At 34.3% G+C, this 24,806-nt stretch overlaps 2 protein-coding genes and 1 long non-coding RNA gene across 8 annotated transcripts; 1 reads left to right on the plus strand and 2 right to left on the minus strand.

The window, feature by feature from the left end:
- Positions 1–208: 208 nt before the first annotated feature.
- On the minus strand, positions 209–6,242 carry LOC140826859 (ubiquitin domain-containing protein DSK2b-like). Of its 6 annotated transcripts, none has more exons than XR_012116879.1 (10): positions 5,867–6,242; positions 3,680–4,426; positions 2,839–3,044; positions 2,638–2,751; positions 2,056–2,111; positions 1,326–1,354; positions 1,133–1,222; positions 731–1,050; positions 555–629; positions 209–467 (listed from the first exon to the last, which is right to left on the minus strand). XR_012116879.1 is itself a non-coding variant. In XM_073189395.1 (9 exons), the coding sequence occupies exons 1-8, from the start codon at positions 6,081–6,083 to the stop codon at positions 905–907; spliced, it is 1,605 nt and encodes a 534-aa protein (XP_073045496.1). In that variant the 5' UTR covers positions 6,084–6,242; the 3' UTR covers positions 209–467; positions 885–904. The 6 variants fall into 6 exon arrangements, 1 of the variants encoding a protein (XP_073045496.1); XR_012116878.1 differs by having other exon boundaries at positions 555–636; XR_012116880.1 differs by lacking the exon at positions 555–629.
- A 7,046-nt stretch (positions 6,243–13,288) lies between these two features.
- LOC140811132 (uncharacterized) lies at positions 13,289–14,023 on the plus strand. The gene is made up of 2 exons (XR_012113438.1): positions 13,289–13,675; positions 13,903–14,023. It is a non-coding gene; the product is annotated as an uncharacterized lncRNA (long non-coding RNA).
- A 1,683-nt stretch (positions 14,024–15,706) lies between these two features.
- Positions 15,707–17,436, minus strand: LOC140826875 (lysM domain-containing GPI-anchored protein 2). Its single transcript, XM_073189403.1, is given in 5 exon segments — positions 15,707–16,010; positions 16,107–16,306; positions 16,383–16,503; positions 16,586–17,059; positions 17,062–17,436. Coding segments are annotated over 5 exon segments (1,065 nt in total). The 5' UTR covers positions 17,228–17,436; the 3' UTR covers positions 15,707–15,906.
- Positions 17,437–24,806: the final 7,370 nt, after the last annotated feature.

Below are 24,806 nucleotides of genomic sequence, written 5' to 3' on the forward strand. Positions count from 1 at the left end.
ATTTATACTTATGACGAATGTCCAAAAAAATCAATTATATATTAATAATCACTTATGAAATATAAATTTATTTTTATTTTATTTATAAAGTAAAATGTGATCAGTACAAAATGAGTATAAATAAGTTTGGTCTTATATATTACATATATCATTAGGTCTTAATTAGGCGTATTATAGTAATTAAATGTGTGTAATTCTAACAACTAGATGACAATGTTATATACATATATTTCGGTATATTCAATACGTGAATGTCACATCATCCATACTAACATAAAACGTACGATTATAAACATGAATGTAAAAAAATGAATGAATCTACTTACATAATTGCCCCTAAAAAAATTTATTAGTATAATTCTATTTTACAGTTTTACCCCATTATTTACACTAGCTAGATGTTGTGAAGATGTCTTCGTTCTTTCACGTCTCACACCTCAATTCTGCCTGTCGCTTTGGAGCAAGAGCTGTCATACGAAGAATTATGAAAATTAACGATGTTCAAAATGGTAACAGGAGAGTTTATAGTAAACTCTACATGAATTCACACGTACACCTATTTGTACCCAGCTACATATCATCATCCTAACCGGAAATTATAGTCGTAGCCATAAACCCAAATTTGGATGCTGTAAACTAATAACGGACTTGATTCAGGAAAAGTGATCCAAGTATATTTCGATCTTCGAATGTACAGTGTATCGGAAAGGAGCTAGTTAGATATGTATACCAAGTTTGTCAAGTATGGGGTACGGTACTTCCAGCACTAAGTAAATTGTTTTTATTCTCATGTCTCAAAACCCATAGTGGTCTGATATAATTTGACATCTGCTGTAACACTCTCTTACATTCCCCAGTCCCAGGGCCCAAGAACGAAAATATACGTTACACTGTCGCAATACTATCAACCAGGATTCCCCAAAAGTCGTTCCACAGCTGCGTGAACATTTCCTGATGTAGCGCACAGTGCTCTGATATTCTCTTCGGTGTCAAAAAAACCCATCTCTTGCAGCTGTGACAGCTGTGTTGAATACAGTTCCTCCGGGGGCACTGCAGAACAAGAAAATTTCGATGTTGAGTTGTGATAGAAAGAAATTGTGCATCAGTCAAAAAAAGGCAAGAGAGTTTTAACCATCAGGCGGATTTGAAGCAGTCAAACTACCAGCTCTCAGACCACCAAACGTGTTCATCAGCGTGTCTAAACCCATAATATTTTCAATGCCTGCATTCCAAACACACCAGAAATTGTGTCCATGCGAAATTACAGGTATCTGTCTTCTATTGACAATGTTTACTAAATTGTTGGAGTTTACGTTGCTTCATACCTCTACCCTGACCAGTCCGAACACCTCCCCTGAGATAAAGAACACGTAAGTTCCAAGAAAATACACTAGAAAAATAGTTGGAATTAATATATGCTTCAATAAAAATTCTAGAAGTAAAATTGAGCATATATGCAAAAAAAGGGTGGGTCTGATATCAGATAAATTTGGAAATAATCTATGCACCAGTATTTCAGCCCAGACAAAATCAATGTTAGACCAAATCAGAAGCTAAACAACAAAGTCACTGTCTAATCAATGATGGCACATCACTACATGGCCATCCTTTAATAATTAGTTAAAGGTCAATCAGCAACTGATCAATACCTGAATACATTTATCTTGCAAGTAATATCAACGGGGGAGAAACACATCAGTTCTGTTAACCCACACAGAACATGTATCAAAACGAAACCATGAAGATTGAACTTCACATAATATTAGATAACCCATAAGCAAATGTTTAAATTACATCTCTGCAGGTATTGAAAATGACTAATGCTTTTAGCTAGGGCCAAAAAAACCTGGGAACTCCATTATCTATTACATAGAATTTCTAGAGGAAAGAAGGTTATCAAGTTCAATCAAGGACGACATAATAAGTTGCATGAAATGTTTGAACGATAATCCCCTGAAAAAGGACTCGCATGCCAATAAACATTGAAGTAGATAATTGAATCCAACAATCTATTATTTTAAAAAAACTCAAAATCACTCTTTGCTTGCTACTCACGGGATTGATTGCTGCCGACTAAGTTGAGAGAGTTGTTGCTGCAAAGCCATCATTTGCTGGCAAAAAAAATTGACTGGTAAGATTAAGAGAACATGGCAACAGTCTTACATCCTTCACTGAAACTTATAATGCTTGTGCACGTGCGTGCGTGTGAGTGTATACACATCTGACATATCTTGTCCAGAAGGTGTTGCAAACAAATAATCACCGAATTACCAATAATCAGCACAAGTGCCGATGATGAAATAAATGCTAAATTTGTAAAAGCTATTTGGTCAGTCAGTGATTTAGTCCTGAATTGTCAAACAAACATTTTCATGAAATTAATTAATTTCTTGTGGATAAAACTATCAATAACCTTACTAAGCACATCAATAAAATGATAGCAATAGCAACTTTCACCAATGTTCTATAAAAATGACGCCGCACTCAAGTAATTTATCATAGTTCACAAAAATATTTTTTCATATGGAAGTCTCCACACACATCAGATTTTCAGGCATCTGAACATGAATATTTCGGCTAAAAAAGGTGTAAAGGAAAAAAGAAAACCCAAGTGTATAGAGGTCAATAGAGACGTGCCTGCATCGTTTCAGGTGAGGTCAGTTCACGGATGATTTCAGGGTTTTGCATCATTTCTCTTAACTGAGGGTTCACATCAAGTACAGCCCGAAGTTGAGGATTTAAGCTCAGGATCTGCAATCAGGTTGTAATTACTGGATGTTTTAAATCTACAGCAGGCTAACTTATCAGTTCATACTGAACTGTGGCAGTGGTAAGTACTTGATCCAAGTATTGAGGATTAGAAAGAAAACTCTGCATCATCTGTGCCATGGCTGGGTTCTGCAATAACTGACCGAATGCTGAGGAATCCGGCATGCCCATTCGCTCCAATTCAGGAACACCGAGCCCTCCTAACCCAGGAATTGATGGTAGTCTCGCATCATCAGTTGGGTTAGTTGTTGCAGCATTATTCGTCTGAGAACTTCCTAAAATATCACATTCAGCAGTTCATATATAGTGTCCATTACTGATACATGGAAGAAGACAAGAAACAAAAAAGCAATAGAGAAGATACAAGTGACTTGGGACCCTAATAAGATTAACAGGAGATCCATCGACATATTTCTAACTCCTGAAGAAAAAATAATCAAAGAAACTAGTCCTAACCAAAAGAGGATGTGAAGTAAGAAAGTTGAAATACGAGTAAAACATGATTAAAACAATAAAGGCATCCACAGCAGTTGCGTACTGAATGCAAACAAAACAAAAAAAAATAGTACAGATTAGGTAGGTACGAGATGAAGGAAAAGGCAAGCTCATTGAATAATGAGAAAATAACAAGAACCATCATTACTCCAGGTTGTCCATACCCAGAACTGAAAATGAAGAAAAACAAACTATATATAAAATGCTAACTAGCGAAAATTTCATGCTAAGGTGAGTTGAACTCAACACCAAGAACATGGCAGTACATTATCAAAGAAAAAAATATTGTAAAATAGAGCTAAATACTGGCCTTGCCTAAATATGTCCTTAATTCTGCTTTGAAATTAAGTCACAGAACTTTGAAGCAAAACAGATCACATAATATAACATTCTTAAAAACCGATTCTCATCTTACCGGAATTACTCCACGGGTTGGGAAGTGGATTTGTATTCGGGACGGTGGTTCCTGAAGCCATTTCAGGTCCTGTGTTTGCAGAATTAGTCCCTTCTCTGGTTTGAGTGGCATCCTGATTCCGCAAGAGGGCAGCAAATGGGTTTGATCCCACATCAGCGCCAGCGCCCATTGTTGTTGCATTCAAGAAGGGTTCTTGGACATTCTCATACATTCGTCTGAGCATATTGAATCCCTCAGGAGAAGATTCAATGTTACTCATGGCCCTGTCAGTGTTCCGCATCATCTCACGCATTAACTCAGGATTCCGAGATACTTCCAGGGTTTGTCTAAGGACTCCGGGATCGTTTAGAATATGAGCAAGTTCAGGATTCCGGTCAATTATCTCACGCATTTGAGGGTTATTCATGATTAAGTTGCGCATTATCTCAGGGTTGTTCATAAGGCTTTGAATCGCAGGGGAATTAATTATCTCTCTCATCATGTTAGGGTTCTGAGTAAGTTGTTGATGCACCTGTTCAAACTCAGGGAGTCCAGTTCCAAATAATCTAGACACCCCAGAGCCATTAAGTCCCGCAAGATCAACCCCAGGGAATAACGTAGCACCTGCATCAGCAATCCCAGAGCTCCTACTACTGGGAGCAGGTGGCACACCAGTAGAACTGTTGGTGCTCTCAGAAACAGAAGGGTTTGGTGCCGTAGATGGTGCAGAACCACGAACCATATGAACTGTGTGATCTGCCTGCAAACCTATTCAAGACAAGAAATAGACCAACAATCATCAAAGTGAATGGAGTGATCAAGGAAATGAGCAAGGGGATGATCGCTGGATTACTCAAAAGCAACCAAGGATGTAAAAACTCTAAGTTTTATTTCCAAAGTATATGCACACGGAGTTAAATTCTATCCACATAAAAAAATATTAGAAATTAAAGACAAGTTTAGAAAAAATTCAAATAGAAGTGCTCGTTAATCAGCATCGGTATCCATAAATCAACAGATGATGCTCAATAATTGTGTATCAAAGAAAAAGCAATAATTTTTAGTCATTCTTTGCAGCTCCAAATTAAAAAAGAAATGAATTTCACAATTTGCAAGCGACCAACAAATCGACATACAATATAATTGGAAAGCATAAATCATTAAAGACCATACTCTCACTGCCCCCTGTGATTACACACTACTAACAAAGAAAAAGCCCTTTTTCATGGAGTAGACTATGAATTACCATATACCCATTATTCCTCCAAATTTGTAATACATAACCCTTTTCTCAGCCATTGCATGCATAAATACCCATTATATAAATCTCTCAAAGATAAAGTTTCTTTGCATTATAAATACTCAATCTATCATCCAACAACATGTGTGAAAGATGAAATAAACAAACTAAACTTAACGGAATCGATGGTAAATAAACATTTGACACACACTCCATTTTTGCAGAACTACATGAAAACATATTACAAATTCTCAGTAGCAGAGTTGGGAGTTGGGAGTTGGGAGTTGGGAGTTTCTATAGCACAGAGAAATGCCTAGTAATGTTAACATGCTTACACGACTTAGACCTGGATATGGCCAACGAATATGTCAAAAATGTGTAACTCATGTACATGCATCCAACAACTGATGGGACATTCTAGAGATAGAACATGCTTTTGAATCATAAAGATGAAAACGTATTTCATAAGCAGCATGCGGCGGTCTAATAATGCCAAAAACTAACTTGCTTGTCGTATCTGGATACATATTTTTCTCTATTAGCAAAATAACCCTGGTGCGTTTCAAATGCAATCTCCACTGGCTACTGTTGAACGTCCTTAACATTATCAATGTGCTACAATAACACTTTCAAAGATGGACAAATCAGAACAAATGATGGTGCCATTTATCTTTCCTCCCAAATGGATGCAATTAAAAACAAATGCTTCAACAATCCATTATTCAACACTCTGATTCTACCTGAATTTATTCATTTGACACAAAATCATCCCACAAAATTCACGTCAAATGACAAGATCAACAACAAATAGAAAACATTCAAGCATACAGAGCCTAGGAAACATCCAACAAGTATAATTTATCAGCTTCTAATGATGTCGCACCCAAAAAACTTCAAAAATACAAGTTGTTGCCACATGATTCCATAAATTTGAATACAAAGATAAAACTCCATGAGGAATAGTGTACCGTATATGAGGAGGGTTTGGTCGTCTTTCAAGATCCGACCTTTGTAAATCAAACGTTGTTGTTCAGCTGGCACATCGCAGTTCTGCGCTAATACAGCTTTGAATTCCCCCACCGTGGACTGTAGAGTGGTTCGCAGTGAAAACTTATTGCCGTTGGAGCACCGAATGTTGATATTGACCTCTTCACCTCCGCTGGCGCAGAAGCTTGACTCGCCCATTGAATTGAATCAACAAAAGGATAAACCCCTAACCCTAGTTTTCTCCCCTATATCACAGCCTGTGTGAATCGCAATGAAGAGGAGATGGAATTACACCGTTGGTCGAAAAACATGGAGGAGATGGAGAAGGTGTATATTTTTTGATGATATACGTAGATATGTAGGTATGTATTTATACACGTTGACACAAAATACAAATAGGAGTAATAATTTATTGGGTGGGTTTCTTCTGAGCCGATCTCACAAATCTTTATCTATTAGATGGATCAATTCTACCGATATTCACAATAAAAAGTAAATACTTTTAGCATAAAAAGAATATTTATGTCTCATAAAATACGACTCATGAGACCGTCTCACACAAGTTTTTGTCTAATCTATAAACTTAAAAAAATAATAATCAATTATAAAATATAATTTTTTTTTTACTTACAATTATTTTTATTTTATTTTTAAAGTAAAGTGTGAGTAGTACAAATTGAGTATAAATAAGTTTGGTTTTTAATATAGTACATATAGCATTAGGTTTTAATCTTACAAATTTGTAATCTTTTTTTTCCAATAATTAGATGACATACTCTTAATTAGAGCATCCGTATTGGTGGATGTTATAACACCCACAACCTCATCAAAAATCGTGGGGTCCACATGCCACATCCACATTACATTAACACATCTATTCTCCCACATTCATTTTAACATTCACACTCATTATTTATGGGTCCCGCTGTCCACTCATTCATCCTACTCTTATTTTACATTAAATAAATTCAATTTCAATTTTTTAAGAAATTTAAATTATTATTATTTTATATTAATAATAATTTGTTTTTATATATTCAATACGTAAAATAATTTAACTTTATAAGTGTCATTTACTTAAAATTAAAAATTTATTATAAACCTAAAATAAAACGGTACAACATATAATAATAAATAACACTTGCATAAAAATAAAAGAAAATAAATTAAATTTAACAGAAGATGCAAAATACTAATTCAAGGATTGTTGTTGTATTTTGACCAAATATGTTCAACTAAGTCGGCACGAAGTTGGTGATGCACATGAGTGTCACGTATTTCGGAATTTGTTTGAAGATATTCACGAAATCCTCGGTTTGAGCCCTGGACAGGTTGTGCGGGTTCGTCACCTTCATCGTTGTACCAATTTGTCACGTGAACCCCCTCATTTTCGACAATCATGTTATGTAAAATAATGCATGCTAACATAATATATTTTAACCTTTTTCTGTACCAATAACGAGCTGGACCTCTGACAATTGCCCATCGAGCTTGGAGCACCCCAAATGCTCGTTCAACATCTTTTCTTGCAGACTCTTGTCTTTCCTTAAAAAGCCTCCTCTTGGGATCCTCCGGGCAAGGAAAAGCCTTAACGAAAGTGGCCCATTCCGGATATATTCCATCTGTTAAATAATACCCCTTCGTATATTGAGTCTCGTTGACCATGAAATTAATCTCTGGTGCATTCCCTTGCAAGACGTTATTGAATATGGGAGATTCGTACAACACGTTAAGATCATTACGTGAACCGGCGACACCAAAGAATGCATGACATATCCACAAGTCTTGAGACGCGACCGCTTCAAGCACGATTGTCGGTGACCCATGGCCTCTTGTAAACTGGCCTTTCCAAGCAACTGGGCAATTTTTCCATTCCCAATGCATGCAATCAAGACTGCCCAACATTCCAGGGAACCCGTGCCTTTCATCATGCATTTGAAGAAGACGTTGAACATCATCAGCATTTGGCCTTCTCAAATATCGATCACTAAATAGTTCGACCACATATCCGCAGAACTTGAAAAGACACTTGATGGCAGTTGATTCACCCATGCGTAGGTACTCGTCAAGATGGTCGGCCGGGACTCCATACGCCAATTGACGAATTGCAGATGTGCATTTTTGTAGTGGTGACAAGCCTTTTCTTCTCGCAGCATCGTCCCTTTGCTGAAAATACGGTGAACGCTCCTCAAGTGCATTCATTATTCGAAAGAATAACTCTTTTCGCATGCGAAATCGTCTTCGAAATATTTGATCTGGATACACCGGGTTTGTGGAGAAATAATCATTGAAGAGCCTCGCATGCCCGGCTTCACGATTTCTTTGGATGAACCTTCTTCTTCGCCGCATCACGTTATTACTTTGACATGATTCAACTATTTGTCGACTTTGTTGAAGCATCAATGACATTAGCTCTTTCCCCGGATCATAATCTTCGTCATCAACTTCAACTTTGTAAAATCCGAGATCTCGATTTTATCGTGATAGTAGTTGTAATTTTTAGATTGGATAATTCTACCGGATACAATAATTTTACTCAAGAATTTAAATAATATCGTGTATATTTGTTTTCAGAAATTGAGATATGCAGAATTTTACCGGATACAGATCTAAGATTTGATACACCTGGATCAAGATTTAAGCAAGAAGATAATCCAATCTTGGAACTAAAAATCTTGAGGATTTTATCATGTAATTTTCGAAAATAATATTGGAAGATTTGTTAAGGATTTTCGAAAATAGTAGGGAGAGTCTACGCGATAAATGCAGTCTTGGGAAATATTTAAAAGTTCAACTACCGGGATTTTAGGAAAAATAATCCAAATATTATTTGTGGAAAAATACCGCTAAATTTCGGATTTAAGTAAGCAAATTTGTGGGATTTAAGAAATATAATTTTTATTATTTTAGGAAGTCAAAAATCTACCGAATATTGGGAATTAGACATAAAAGTCGAAATTTTGCAGACTGGGCAATGCATAATTTCGAAAATTATCCTTGGGATATATACATACAATTCGAAATTTAGGATAAAGAATAAATGTAGATTTGATCACGATTTTAGATGGAGATTTGATTCAGATTCAAACGTGATTTGATACACGATCAGGATAGCAGTCAACTCCTATAAATAAGAGGGCTCAGTGTCTCGAAAATCACACCTCTTTTCTCCAAATTTTCGAGAATTCCCCCCTAGTTACTTGGGATTTTCGAGCACAGCGAAGCGCTGCCGCAGTCCAGCCACCGGAGTTTTCACGTTTTTCTTCAAGAAATTTAAGGTAAGTGGGCTTGTTTTAAACTGTATATTTTCGGTGCATTTATTTTCGCATTTTTGAAAAATTCGGGCGAGTACAATTCTTCTTCTACACTCTTCTGGTTACGATGTTTTTGGCATGATGTAAATGTTTTGACACTGTGAGAATTCAACTTGATATGAGTGGGAATCCCAACCATACGTACCCTTACGCAGTGGGGGAGATAACCGCTATACGGCCTCGTCCCCTTAGAGGAGTAAAAATTAGGGACTGATATCAGTAAACCATTGAAAGTAGATGAATCTCAGTGTCGGGTTAATGATGCGCACGTGGTATGAACTATGTTTGCATGGTATGTATATTTCGAAAATTGCATGTTGTTTTTATTGTACTCGAACGGCCCCCACTTGCTGAGTGACGACCATATCACTCACCCCTTACTCTACCCTCCGAGATAAATCAGAAGAAGAAATAGAGAAAGAAGAATCAGACACCATTTTTTGGACTGATAGTGGACGCATGAAGAATTTTAATTAAGAAGAATGTGTTATTGTGAGTTTTAATTCAAGTTAGAAACGCTTCCGCAGATTTTTATCGTTTTCAGAGTTACTATTTGTAAAGACTATTCCATTTTTATGGTATTTAAGATATATAAACTGGTTTTGGTTTATACTGTACTACGAGGCTTGTTGTTTAGTAATTAAATGATTGTTGAATAACGCCGGTGTCGACTAACCCCGGTCTCGGGGCGTGACAAACTTGGACTTCGTTTTCACTTGTCGAGCTAGATGTTGAACTACTGGAATATTGAGACATTTTGGAGGAAACAAATTCAAGTGTATCTTTTTGCCAAATGATATGTTTGTAGAATGAAAAATTGTATAGTACAAGGTGTCTATTTATATTAAAATTTGCAACGGCTATATTCCAACGACTATATTCACCAACGGATACTTTAAACTAAAATTAACAACGTGTAGCGACGGTTTTTGAAAATCCGTCGCAAAAAGCGACGGCGTTTATAAAACCGTCACTAAATGGCAAAAATTTTTGACCGTTCGTTAAATATAAAATATAATTAAAATAATTGAAAACACGTGGGGCCCGCGTGACAGTAAATCGGCGACAGTTTCTACATAGCCGTCGCTAATAGCGACGGTTTTTGAATTTGAAATTTTAAAAAAAATAATCTGACACACGGGCGTTCATACATATGAACGCCCAACCCTCTCTCTCATGTGAGTTGACGTTATAACGCCCACTCACATTGGAGAGTGGGTGTTAACACCCCTTTAACACCCAATGTGGGTGCTCTTAAAACATAACTAGGCAATTAGTTGTTTGTGACACTGACACACGTTTGCGGTTCGTAGAAAAAATGGTCATAAAAAAAGTTTTGTTTTAAATTTTAAACGAGAAAATTAATAGATTGGTCATATAAATTTGTCACTTTTGGTTTTTAGTATGACATCTTTGTCACATTTGATTTACTTCCGACATCTTTCCATTATGTAAATATTTGATCTTTTTTACTCAATTTTCATCACAACTGCTTAAGTAACTTTTTTCAATTGTGATATGTAAACTTTGAATAGTGGGTTTTGTCAAGAGTGAGTCTCATATGAGACCGTCTCATGGATCTTAATCCGTGAGACGGATCAACCCTACTCATATTCACAATAAAAAGTAATATTCTTGCATAAAATGTAATATTTTTTCATGGATAATCCAAATAAGAGATCCTTCTCACAAATACGAACCGTGAGACCGTCTCACATAAGTTTTTGCCTTTGTCATATCATACATAGTGTGAAATTTAAAATATACATAAACTTTTATTGAATAGATCTCTTTTAAGGTGTGTCAACATTATCTATATTTACAATAAAAAATAATATTTTTTGACATAAAAATAATACATTTTTATAAATAATCCAAATAAAATATTTGTTTCACATGAGTTTTTGAGACTTTTATTGGAGGGAAAGTGAGCACATCTTCTCTCCCTTATCCATCGAGTTTTTGTGACTTTTATTGAAGGGCAAGTGAGCACATCTTCTTTTCCATATACACCGACATTTACGTTGAGAAAAATCTAATTTTCTCGAACAAAAAATCTCCAACTTTCTAATAAAAGAGAAATTATGTTACATGGAATTCGGATTCGATCTACGTTTTATCTTCATCTACCACCACTTACATATGATATGCAATCTTTAATCCTTAAGCATCCAATGAGTTGTTATACAAATGTTAATACTGGTTTTGTGATATTCTTGTGCTACATCTTAAAAATTAAAGATTTAGAATGAGTTTATAACGAGCTACAATGGATTTCTATAGCAACTTGAATTAATCGTTTTCGTAAAAGTTAGGACGAATACAAAATAGTTGTTATAGGGGCCCATTGTGCAGTCACGCAGGCGCAGGCCTGGGCTCGGGGCGTGACAGAATGGTATCAGAGCTGGTCACCAGCATGGAACACCGAGAAGTAAGTGCTATGCGGGGCAAAATGCTACGTGCATGAGAGCCACCTCTTGAACCTACGGGGCAAAGTGCTACATGACGGGAGCCACCTCTTGAACCTGTAGGAGCCACCTCTAGATTCTCGGTGCTGGTGGATCAAGTGGTCAGGCTGCGACGAGGACGTCGCGTTCTGAAGGAGGGGTGGTTCTGATACCCTTGTACCACATCTTAAAAATTAAAGATTTAAAATGAGTTTATAATGAGGTACAATGGACTTTTATAGAAACTTATGTTAATCATTTTCGTAAAAGCGAAGACGAATATGAAATAATTGCTATAGGGATCCATTGTGTAATGACGCAGGCGCGAGCCTGGGCTCGGGGCGTGATAGGTTTTATGGTGATCGAAAATGACAAACATTTGAAGAGGAACTGTGTAAAGATTTGAAACTTCTAGAGAAATGAACATGTACATTGAGTATGTTTGAACAATCTTTTGTAATGAGTGAACAAGCTCTTGTAATAGGTTTCATCCTTTCTGCCTCTTATCATGTTATCTCTGTTTTTAACTTTAAAACATTACAGCCACAAACCAATACACAAGACTTGATAAAAGCCATAAATTGTTATTGTTTTGAGATGCCAAAAGTGTAGGTACATAAGAAAAAAGTATGTGCATCCACACACTGAATAACCCGTTAACCACAAACAATCTTTTGTGACATATAATTGATATTGGCAACAATAATTTTATATTATCAATGTCATATGAGAAAAAGACTTGGAAAACATAAGAGTTAATACATATTTCACATTGCATTTTCTACAAAACACCAATATGTCATAAGACCCACATTATAATGAAACTTCTATGCATAGCATAATAACCCAAAACATTCATTCTCATAAATTGAGTTCTTACAAAATAAGAATACATTAATTCTAAGAAATTATCCAATAACCCAAATAGCAAAAAATGAAAATCAATCATGATCCAGTAAGTAAGAACTTCAAATTTCGATTATGTTTTTTAGTTTCTTTCTTGTAAACTTTGAGAATAGCTAGTTTTCATTCTAAGTCCAGAATTATAGTTATCGACATATGACACAGTGGTGGATATTTCATGCGAAAAAATCACATCCCACCACTCTGCCATAGAAAGTAATAGGTTTCACCAAAGAAATTAGTACTGGAGCATAAAAATCAAAGCACGAGAAAGATGTAAAATCAAAGTATTGAAAAAACAAGGCACTCACCCTCAAATTTTGACAGCCGTGAAACCTTTATTTTGCATTATCACTTGTCCAAAAAAACCTTAATTGTACTCTTTTTTCACGTTTACAAAACAACATTCATCTTTCAGAAATAGATGACATCATAATCTCGTGTAAAATAACTTATCTTCTTAGAAATTTAGGGATTTGTTGATAGAAAATTAATGATTTGCTTTCTCTAAATAAAAGCTTATGCGGATGGATATGGGAGGGAAGATGTGATGTATATGTTAAATTACTCATTATGTGTGATGTAGTAAAACCTATAATTCAAAGTTTACACATCACTAAGAAAAAATATCAACTCATCAAATGTTAAATTACACATTATGTGTGATGTAGTAAAACCTATAATTCAAAGTTTACACATCACTAAGGAAAAAATATCAGCTCACCGACCGCCGTGAAAATTAGGTAAAAAAAAGACTAAAAATCTACATAATAGAAAGATATCAGACATAAATCAAAAGTGACACATATGCCAGACCAAAACCCAAAATCGGCAAACTTATAAGGCAAATTTATCAATTTTCCCCTTTTAAAATGAAAGTTGACTATATGGATTTCAAATCTTTTATTATATTTTGGAGATATTTCAGAATATTACATGTATATGCATGGATTTGATTGTCTTATTTAATAAACTTTCATATTAATTAGGATTATCCACCTATAAATAAAAAGCATCCAACTTTTATCAAGAAATGTCCTTCATACGCTTTTCATATGCAAGAATTTATGTACTTTTTCTCTTCTATACTATGCCAAATCGAGTGTCGGAGCAGCTTCATCTTAAGGTGAAGTCATCACACTCTTTGCTTTGATACACAATTATATTTTTGGTTAGTTCGATTCGATTCTATTAAATAAATTAGCTTGATTATCGGTTCGAGTTATTTTATTGGGTTTGTTTTTGTATTTTTAAAGAAACGAAATTAAATCCCACACATAGTTTTATACCTGTTGAATGAAGAATTAAAAAAAATATATAGATTTCTGATTCGTACTGAATCACTGTTTGCAGACTCAACGATTCTTTTTTGTTCTCCTGCCTCATAAGCTTGCAATCTGCCCAAGGACTGCAATTGCTCGAGGAAAAAGAAAATCTCTCCGCAGAGCCGGAAAGTCAAAATTGCAGAAACCAATCTTTGCGGAATCCTCAGATCCGATCATCGTATTTTGATGCAACATATTGTTACTCGTTCATCCTTTCCGTCGACATAAAAGGTACCTCCTCAAATTACCATCGTGGGAAAATATCTTACTTGCAAATTAAACCACCATCATACAAATGATCTTGGCAAAAACTTGTGTGAGACGGTCTCACGGGTCGAATTTGTGAGACGGATTTCTTATTTAGATTATCCATGAAAAAGTATAATTTTTTATTATAAGGTGTGTTTGGTTGGTGTGATAGGATAAGTGAATGATTAATAATTAGAGTGATTAAAAATGAGATATATAGATTAATAGTATGAGGGATAAATAACATGGTGTTTGGTATGATATTAAAATGATGGATTAATTTTGTAAATTTTATTGCAATGACCAAAATGCCCCAAATATTAATTAGACATATATTCTTAAAATAATTGGATAGCTAATTAAATATTTGTAATTATAATTTACATTTATCAAAATTAATTTAAATATATTTATTAGAAATAAATATGTGAATATGCAATTACTTTAATAATTAAAATAGTAATAATATTTTCAATGTTAATGTTAAATAAAGTTTAGTAATAATTATAATATTATTGTTTTTTTAAAATAATTGTAAATATTTTTAAAATAATTTGATAGATAATTAAATATTTATAATTATAATTTACATTTATTAAAATTAATTTATGGTGTGAGTAGGGTTTTGAAATAAGAGAAGGAGAAAAAAGTCATTTGTGGTGTGATGATTATTTATCCCACCTAATTTATTAGATTAATAATCAAACAATTAATCATAAAATTAGATTTTAAACCAAGTCAAAAGGATTATTAATATATCTTAAAAGTTGAACCAAACATTAGATAAAAGTATGATTATTTATTTATCATTGGTTAATCACACCAACCAAACACACTCTAAGAGTATTACTTTTTATTGTAAAAGTAGGACTGACACATCTCACATATTAGTATCCATGAGACCCATACAATCATCTTTGAGAAACGATGTCCATCGATGCACTACTTGCAAGTAGCGGGCATCTAAATTGAACGCTCTTTGAGTCATCCTCTCTTTATAAAAAGTTCAAATTTTATTTTTGAAAACCTATTTTAATAATTAAATATACTAATGTACTGATACATGCGGCTATGTACGTGTACAACTTTTTTAATTAATCGATTTATATTAGATAAATGTCATATCATAATTATAAAAACTAACGAGGGAGCCGAGTGCAAATTTGACAAATATAATATTGAAAAGGAGTTGTAACAAAAAAAAATATTGGAAGGGCAATTCGGGAAACATAAAATGGTTTCCTTTTTGAATCTATTTGAAAGATTTATTTTATGAGTAGGTCTCTTGTGAGACGATCTTACGAATCTTTATCAGTGAGACGGATCAACTATATCGATATTCACAATAAAAAGTAATACTCTTAGCAAGTAATATTTTTTCATGGATTACCCAAATAAGATATTCGCCTCACAAAATAGGATGTGTAAGACCATCTCACACAAATTTTTACCTTTTTTATATAACATTATAAGATAAAAGAAGAAATCCTCAACTGGTATTATTATTATATGAACTTATAACATAAAAACTTATGTGAGACGATTTTATAGATGTGACACTAATTTTTTATTTGAATTGTTCATAAAAAATATTATTTTTATTCAAAAATATTATTTTTTATTATAAATATAATAAGATTAATAAGTCTTACGAATAAAAATATACAAAACCGTCTCATAAAAAAACATTATCTTCGCAGAAATGATATAAGAATACAAAGAAATTATCCCTTCTGCTACACCCTATAAAACCACAACTCACGGACAACAATTCCATCTCATCTTACATGTGCCACACACTCACCGTAAAAATTAGAAACAGCAACAGCATATGCCTCCAACCCTGCAACCTCACAGCCAGTGATTTATCGCCACCGCCACCACCACCTGAAATGTTTGAAAAATAGATGAGAATTTTAGAATTTATCCATTTATATATAAAAGTACAGTAAATGTATCTGTATGTATGCATTGTTCACCCACCACCAACAGCTGGGCAAGTGGAGTTCAAAACCAGCGTGGTTAGAATGGTTTGGTTGTTGTATCCAGCATAGGAACAGGTGGTGCGATTGCAACCCGAAGACGTGCTGTTTCCGATAGACAAGTTTCCAGGACCCTCGCACAGGACTGAGGGGCATGAACCAGCACCCGTTTTCAACCGATCTGAAGGTACACATTGTAGCCTGCGTGCCAACCAATAAATTATACATTATATTATATTAATGAAACTTTATGGATCGGATTGGACTCATGACTCACACCCACTGTAGTGCAGCATCACATTTGCACACCACACAGTTGTTGGCAGTGAGCGCGTATGTGTCATTGGGAACGAGCAAGTTGTAGTCCATCGAATTATTCTTGATCGTCGAAGAACAAGTTGTGTTTCGACAAAAAAACCACCAATCAGCAAATATTTATATCTGCTAACCAATCTTGATCGCTACAGTTGACAAGTATACCTCTAAGTGGCACATCTAGAATACTGCCAGCCAGGAGTTCTTCGGAACTATTCAAATTATTGAGTCGCAGCAGCGTATCCTGTGAAGTATTAAACTCCTGGGCAATTCCCTCCACGGAGCTCCCCTTGGGCACCACGTGTCCATAGTGCACCACCTTCTGCCCATCCACATCATCACAGCTGCAGGGCAGCGGTATCGAAAGCTTCTGTCCCTCGAGAATCAGATCTGGGTTTGATATGTTGTTAGCCGTCTGGATTTGTGAAACGGTGATCAATCCTGAGAACACCTCCGCCGCGATGTGATAGAGACCGTCTCCATGGATCACGGTGTATGATGGGAGGCCGTTGGATATCCCGGTGCCGTTGGTGCAGATGCAGGGGAAGAGAATCTTGATGATCTGTTTGGAGGCTACAGGGTAGGTAGGTAGGGTGGAGAGGGGAAGGTTGTTGGCGGCGAGAATGGAAGAGAGATTGGGAGTGTGAAAAGGGTCTGAATGGAGGAGAGAGTGGTGGCATTGGGAGAGACGTAGTCGATAAGAGAGTTGCAGGAGGCGGGAGAGGCGCAGCGAAGGCTAAAAGTTGGTGGAAGAGTTGCCATTCCCAAGAAGAGAAGGAAAGCTGAGAAGAAGTTGGTTCTAGCCATTGTTGAGTTCCCGAAGAATCCTCACGCACTTTTTGTAATGGTCGGCGGAGATCGAAGATGGAAATGGGGAATGGTGGAATGGGATGAGTGCAAGACTTTGACTTTGACAAGTCGATCCACTCTCCATTCCACATTTGTTTTTATTGGAAAGCTCCTCATAATTTCTATCAGTCTATTGATAAAATTATTCAAATCTTGTTTTCCTACTTCCAGAAATTATCAGTTACTTCCTCCATCTCATATTATCTAAGATAATTTTTTTTCTCTCAAATATATAATAGTTCTACTCTTTTACCAATATATTTCTATTTAATTTATTTTTTAGTTACTAATTTGTTTATTTAATTACTAAAACATTCATTAAATAAATGATAAAATGTAAATTTATTTGTAAAAATTTCTTTTTCAATAACATTCTTAATATGTGTGAAACACTATACAAACCTAAATATTTAGGCAAAAACTTATGTGAGACGGTCTCACGGGTCGTATTTTATGAGACATATCTTTATTTGAGGTCATCCATGAAAAAGTATAACTTTTTATGCTAAGAGTATTACTTTTTATTGTGAATATTGGTGAGGTTGATCCGTCTCACAGATTATGATCCGTGAGATAGTCTCACATGAGACTCACCCAAATATTTATAATTACTAGTAGCAAAATACGTGTATTGCACGTGGATAACGAACGCGTTGCATGAATAAAAAATGGAGTGATTAAACTAGATGTGATGTATATATTGATTTTAAAATTAATTGATATAATTACTTGATATAAAAATTAGGAGAAAATATATGAAAATTCAAGTGCAAATAATATATTAGGAAAAAACTCTCTCGAAGTAAGAGATGTAGATATATATTTTATTAGAGAAGCAAAAAAAATTCAAAAGAGTTCATAATTGGAAAAATCCAAAATATATTTGTATTTTTTGTCATTTGAAAAAAAATAATGGGACACCTCCTAATATTTAGATACAAATATTAAAATTTCAAAAGTTACTAATATTTTTTTTAAAAAATTAAGTCATTAAATCATAAAAATATAAAAAATACATAACCTCACACAATTCAAAAACTAATTTAGAATACACACACATGTAATCATTCAAAAATAATATATAGTAACACAATATTTTGAATAATGTCAAATATTACAAAAACAATTAAATTGTTGTCACTACATTTTAAATTAATTTTGCTGCTTTTGTAAGTCCATATAATAGTTAACATTACTCTAATAGATATAAAAATACTTTTAAAGTAGTGAATAATGTCAAATATTACAAGAACAATTAAGAATTTACAGGAAAAAAATAACGAGAGATTACATAATTTTCAATTATAGTTTAGAATCTATGATTTAAGGTTTGAAACTAATATAAAACCTTAATGTATTTATGATTCAAGGTTTGTCAATGTATCATAAGTTCAAATTCCTTGAATTTATTCTCTCCAAATTGATTAAACTAATATAAAACTCCTTGAATTTATTCTCTCCAAATTTCATAAATTCATCTGATGAATTTATTTTCTCAAAATTTAATTATCATAAATTCAACTCCTTGAATTTACTATATCATAATTTTATATAAATTCAACTACTTGAATTTATTCTCTCGACGAGAACAAAATGATCCAGTTATTGTGTAGCCCTCAATGGTTCAGGGATACAGCTAGTTGTGGATTCACAAATCATTGTGATTCATGACATAATCATTTATTCGGGCTTACCTTAATTTGTCTCATTCTATGTATCAACAATTGATCGTTAGAATGTCAGAAATCATATTTCTGATTAGACCCATCGAATCATGATAAGAGCGTCTACTAGTATCGTCCCATGATTCCCTAGGTATCACTGATAGTGCCTGCAAGAACCAGTCTGTTATGATTAACGTACAGTAAGGTCCCTTCATCTCATATATCACAATCGAATCTGAAACCATTGATTCATCGAGGGTTGCATAAGAATTCGATAACTATGTGACACATATTTGAGAATAAATAGTGACATCACATGTACAATTGGAGAATTCCTTCTCCAACGTACATCTCATACTTTGGCCAAAGATTCAATGCACTACTATTTCATCAGATCACATAGGATTCCACACACGTAGGTGAGCGGTGAATTCCCGACTATAATGCACTGGCTCATACATGCGTCGCAACTGTACCCAATCCGCCACTTAATGACTCTCTTGGAGTCGGTAAACGAGTCAAAGCACAACTCTAGCATATAGAGCCTCAGTGTTGTCCCGGGTCGTAAGGACTCTGTACAATCATAACCACAGACTTATCCTCTCGATGAATGATAACCACTTGGAAAGTTCTAGGGAGGGTAGTTCGGTATAATCATCATATGACCACCCATCTGCATGTTTGGACATCTCTATGCCCTTACCAAGAAACGTTGTACAAAACATCACATATGCTAGTCTCAAGCTCAAGCGACCTTTATCCATGTTTTAGGCGGCTGAATCGACTAGGAACAAAATTAGATTATACAATGTTTATAAATGAGTTTCAACATCGAATCAAGATTTATTTGTATTAAAGTATAATCAATGTCTTAATCTACGTTAATCACATCAATATAGATATAAAGAAATAACAAACCATGAAATAATGAATTATATTAAAATAAAGATTGTTTATTACAACAGAGTCAATAAATTTTCTAGCCAACAGTTGGCTTACAAGACATCTACTCTAACAGAGACACCCACTACATTTGTTGTTCATTGTCTTCTTTTTACTCTTGTGTACCAAATAATACCTCCGTCACACTTCCATATAATTCTAGTGCTCATGCGACACACATTGGATCTGTTTATCTATCTTGTGAACTCATCTTAGAGAATGTTTTATTTGTCCCTCAATTTTTTTTTAATCTTCTTTCGATTAGTTCTGTAACCAAACACATGTCTTGCTCAGTGTCTTTTCATGCTGATTCTTGTGTGATCCAGGACATCTCCGAGAGCGAGATATTGAGATGGGTAGACGTGTTGAAAATCTTTATGTCCTCGGCACTTCCAGTCTGTAATGTTTCTGTTCCTCACAACAAATTATGGCATTTTAGATTGGGTCAAGTTTTTTTTTTAATAAATAACACCTATTAAAATAAGGTAAAAATAGTTTTATACAAGTACTATGAGCGTCTCCAAAAGAACAAATATTGAATCAATAGAACCAATGATACCATTGCCAACTACATGGGGCATACCCCGGTTCTAGAAAAAAACAAAGATGATATTATCCACACAACATAATAATAATAATAATAATAATAATAATAATAATAATAATAATAATAATTGTGGGGACCCAGACGCTAATAATCTTTGGGATTTAATTATCAATTAAGATAAACAGGGTCTAAAAATTTTTCTTTTTAAAATGAAAATGCGGAAGGTAATGGAAATAATTAATATACATATCTGTATAAAAATACAATTCTTGTACATCATGCATATAGTTCAACTAGACTAAGGTTCAACTACTATAATCAAGTAATGAAACCTATCTAGATCCAAGTCCGGAATCACCACTCTAATCTTGATCTCTAATCCTCTTCTTGACCCTGATCCTGTCCCACCTGTTGTCATGCACACATACAAAACAAGACAACAGCCGGATAACTCCGGTGAGATATAAATATCCCAGTATAAACAATGTATACATGCAGTTAACTGAATTAACATAAAAGCATGAATTATATCTTATCACATGTAGCATAATCAAACAACATGTATCAATACCAGTATGTAAATAAAAAATGAATCGTAATCTAGGAAACATAAATTAATACAGATCTGTAAATCAAACTCTAGTATCAATATCTAAGACTCGACTCATCTCTCATTCTAATCTAGGGATCCCGATCTAAGTTAGACTTTTGGTATGCTGTATCGAGTGTCTACAATAGACGTCGATCTACATCTAAGCTCATCGATACACCGTAAGTCTAGGGTCTGAGCAGTTCTGACAAAGACTTAGACTTGGGCATGCTATATCGAATGTCTACAATAGAAGTCGATCTACATCTAAGCTCATCGATATACCACAAGTCTAGGGTCTTAGCAGTTCTGACAAAGACTTGGTGTTTCTGCCCTAGCTAGGCTGATTTGCCCTAGATTCAAACTCTGGCTCTGCTATCATTCAATAGACTTAAACATATCAATCTGATAATTTGTAAATATCAATGCAATAAAATAAAGTATGTGATTTTGGGAAACTCAAGTTAAACCTAACTCGAGTTGTGCAATCCCGAATCAACATTTATTTATACCTTTATCTTCTCGATCGGACGAAGACGAAGTCTCACCTTCAACTCTGTCCATACCCAATCTGGAAATGACAATATAAAACAGGCACAATATCAATATCTGTTCTGAATTCAAGACTGTCTCTGTAAATCTGAAACGATATATCGAGAATCATAATATCAATATTCCATTCTCAATTCAACTCTGAATCTGATTAATCTGGATTTAATTCAAATCAACGATTTAACGGAACAATCTGAATATTCTCGTCAATACAACCTCACCAAATATTAATTACAAATCATAACCCATATCTGATATAATCCATAATCAATTCATAATCCAAATCTGTCCCATTTTCAATCGGTATAATCAAAAAATCATAACAATTTCATAATCAGTCTGTTCTTCGATCTGACTTCGATTATGCAATGTCTAGTATTCCCAGAACACATAATAATGATCACATCACAATTTCTCCAACATCATATTTTCGAATCAAGATAAAATTTAATAAAACTTACGTCCTTGTGTAGCTCTTGACGAGGGGATCTCAAAACTATGCTCGGATTAAAAATCTGATGGCCGGATCTTGCACAACCAATTTTCTAAGATACAAGGAAGCTTGAGGATGTTTCAACTATGGAGCTCGGTTTCTGCTGTTTCTTTATGAAGGAATTGAGAATGTTATACATCCAACAAGCATGGCAATGACAAGTGTCCACTCAAACCCAATATTGCACTTTAGTCCCTCAACTTTTCACTATTTGCAATTCGGCCCCCGCTCAATCTTTTAATTCAATTTCAATCCTAAATAAGTTCAAACATCTTGGAATATAATTCAACACTCCATAATTCTCTAATTCAATAATCTCGGTTTAAAATAATATCATTTCTATAATCTCGGACCTTGCATTTCTCTCCCTCTAAGATATGATTTCGTCCTCGAAATCACAGGTAATCAAGTCAGATATCAACACGAAACGTATACAAGAGGTAAATCAGAAAACTTATCTCAATGAATCAATTCTGAAATTTCAATCTCATATCAGATTCTGTCTTTCAGATAGTCTCATTGACCTACTGACAATCTTACTGTGTTATCAACAACAGAATAATCTTCGTTCTGAAATATTTTTCTTTTACGGATCTCTGATTCCAATCTGGAATAAGAATTCAAGAAGTATAACATCGTAATACCCCTTAAAATAACTCTAACAGAATCAATCTGACAATACTGGTTATACAACATCCGTATATACCAATCCACAGCTCATAACAAATCAATACCATTAGCGGTTATCAAATCTGTTTATCCTGGTCAAGGATATACTCGATCTTTGGCTTCAATTATCAACAGTCATCATCTGATGTTGACATATTTCATTTGTCTATTCTGAGCTATTTTTATTCATTTCTTAATCAGCTTCATTTTCTTTGTCATATCTCTGACCGTATCAGATCTTATCTCAGGTATCTCCGAGATATTATTCTTATACAAAGGAAATCTGCAGTACTCACAATACCATGTGTCTTCTGTAACTATCTCATTATCCATCTGATGACTATCATTGTACCATAATTCATAAAATGACAATATGTCATATCAACTAGTGCTAACATCCAGCACTACAGTTCCACAAATATCTTCCAATATCTGGATAGTACGCCCTGGCTATCTGTCAGTCTATGGATAATATGTAAATGAGTTCATGGTATATTCTGCCACAATTACAAACTCAATCAAAGTTCACAATCTGATATAATCTACTTCAACATTCTGGTCAATCTGACCATTTCTTGACATCGATCTTTGTCATCTAGTCATGTTTGTACGTCATCTTGTACAACTAATAGATATAGATTGAACAATTTGTCGATCACAATCATATCATATCATAATCTGGAAAATATTGCAGTGGTCTCATTACGAAATTCATCGGAATATACTCCTCATGTCTTAGCCAGAAATATACAAATTCTGTAATAAATCTTCCGATCTCTATCTTTCTATCTTCTTTTATTGGCGATTCAGACATTTCAGTACAATTTCTGCCTACATTTCAATACAACTTCTGTAATAACTGATCTCATCTGTCTATATCACAACTATCTGTTCGAATATCATACATTTTCAATCATCAAACTGAAAACTGAATCCACTACGGTGCATTTCTGACCCTATCTGTGATTTCAGATCCGAACTACTGACATAAACAAATCAGTTAATAACATAAATTAAAGAAGAAATACCTACCTGGTATTCTGTTATAACTATCGATATCAATTCTGTTATACAATTCTGAAACATTCTGATATCACAAGACAATCATTCTTGTACGGTTCAAATCACATATTTGCTATTCTGTTCGATGTTCTGCTCTGATTATCACATTCAAGTTCTGAACATTCTGATCATATTTCTGAACTGATGTACTTCTCGAATTCAGCTCTGATTCGGTTTGAACTGTATATACTCTCACCGGTTCACAATAATCTGTAGCACATACGGATTCACAACAACAGTAATATCAAATCAGAGACGAAATATCAATATCCTATACAGATCTAGTGAGTTCAGTGAACTCATAAAACAATGATTCCTGGTAAATATCTTCATGTCATTCTGATCAACTGTTATATCTCCTCTGAAAATAAAATATGCTCCCCAAAACAATATAAGATATCTCAAATACTGATTTAGAACAATAACAATATTCAGCAGATATAAAGCAACAGTCGAATAAACTAATCTGCCAAAACAGACAAAATACATTCCTGATATTTCTGACATTTCTGAACTTTCTGATATCGGTATCATTATCAGCCCCTGATCACTATCTCAACTGGATCAAAATCAATCGATATACTAACTTCAGATATCGCATACTCTGAATACAATCTGTTTCAAGTAGGATTCTTATCTGAATAATTTCTGTATACAATCATCACAGTTCTCAGAATATTCAATACACTCTTTAGATATTCGATTCGATCAATCAAATGCTGCAATTATATCAAAATGTCATAGATATAACAAGCATAGAATCATCAGAACATCTCTGAAGATACTGAAATACGCCAAAGAGCAACACTAAATCAGATGTGTCGGTACTCTTCTACTGATCTTTTAATTCTTCCAATTCATTCTGTATCATTCTGTACATTCAATGTTATTCTATACTGAATTCTAAAACAACAATCAGTATCTGAACTGGATTCAATTCTGAAATCTATCTTTCTAATATAAAGCAAATCTAAAATCTTATCTGACAACATCAGCCAATTCGCACATCATTGGCAAAT

The sequence above is a fragment of the Primulina eburnea genome, chromosome 1, assembly GCF_022965805.1.
Source record: "Primulina eburnea isolate SZY01 chromosome 1, ASM2296580v1, whole genome shotgun sequence".
Lineage (NCBI taxonomy): Eukaryota > Viridiplantae > Streptophyta > Magnoliopsida > Lamiales > Gesneriaceae > Primulina > Primulina eburnea.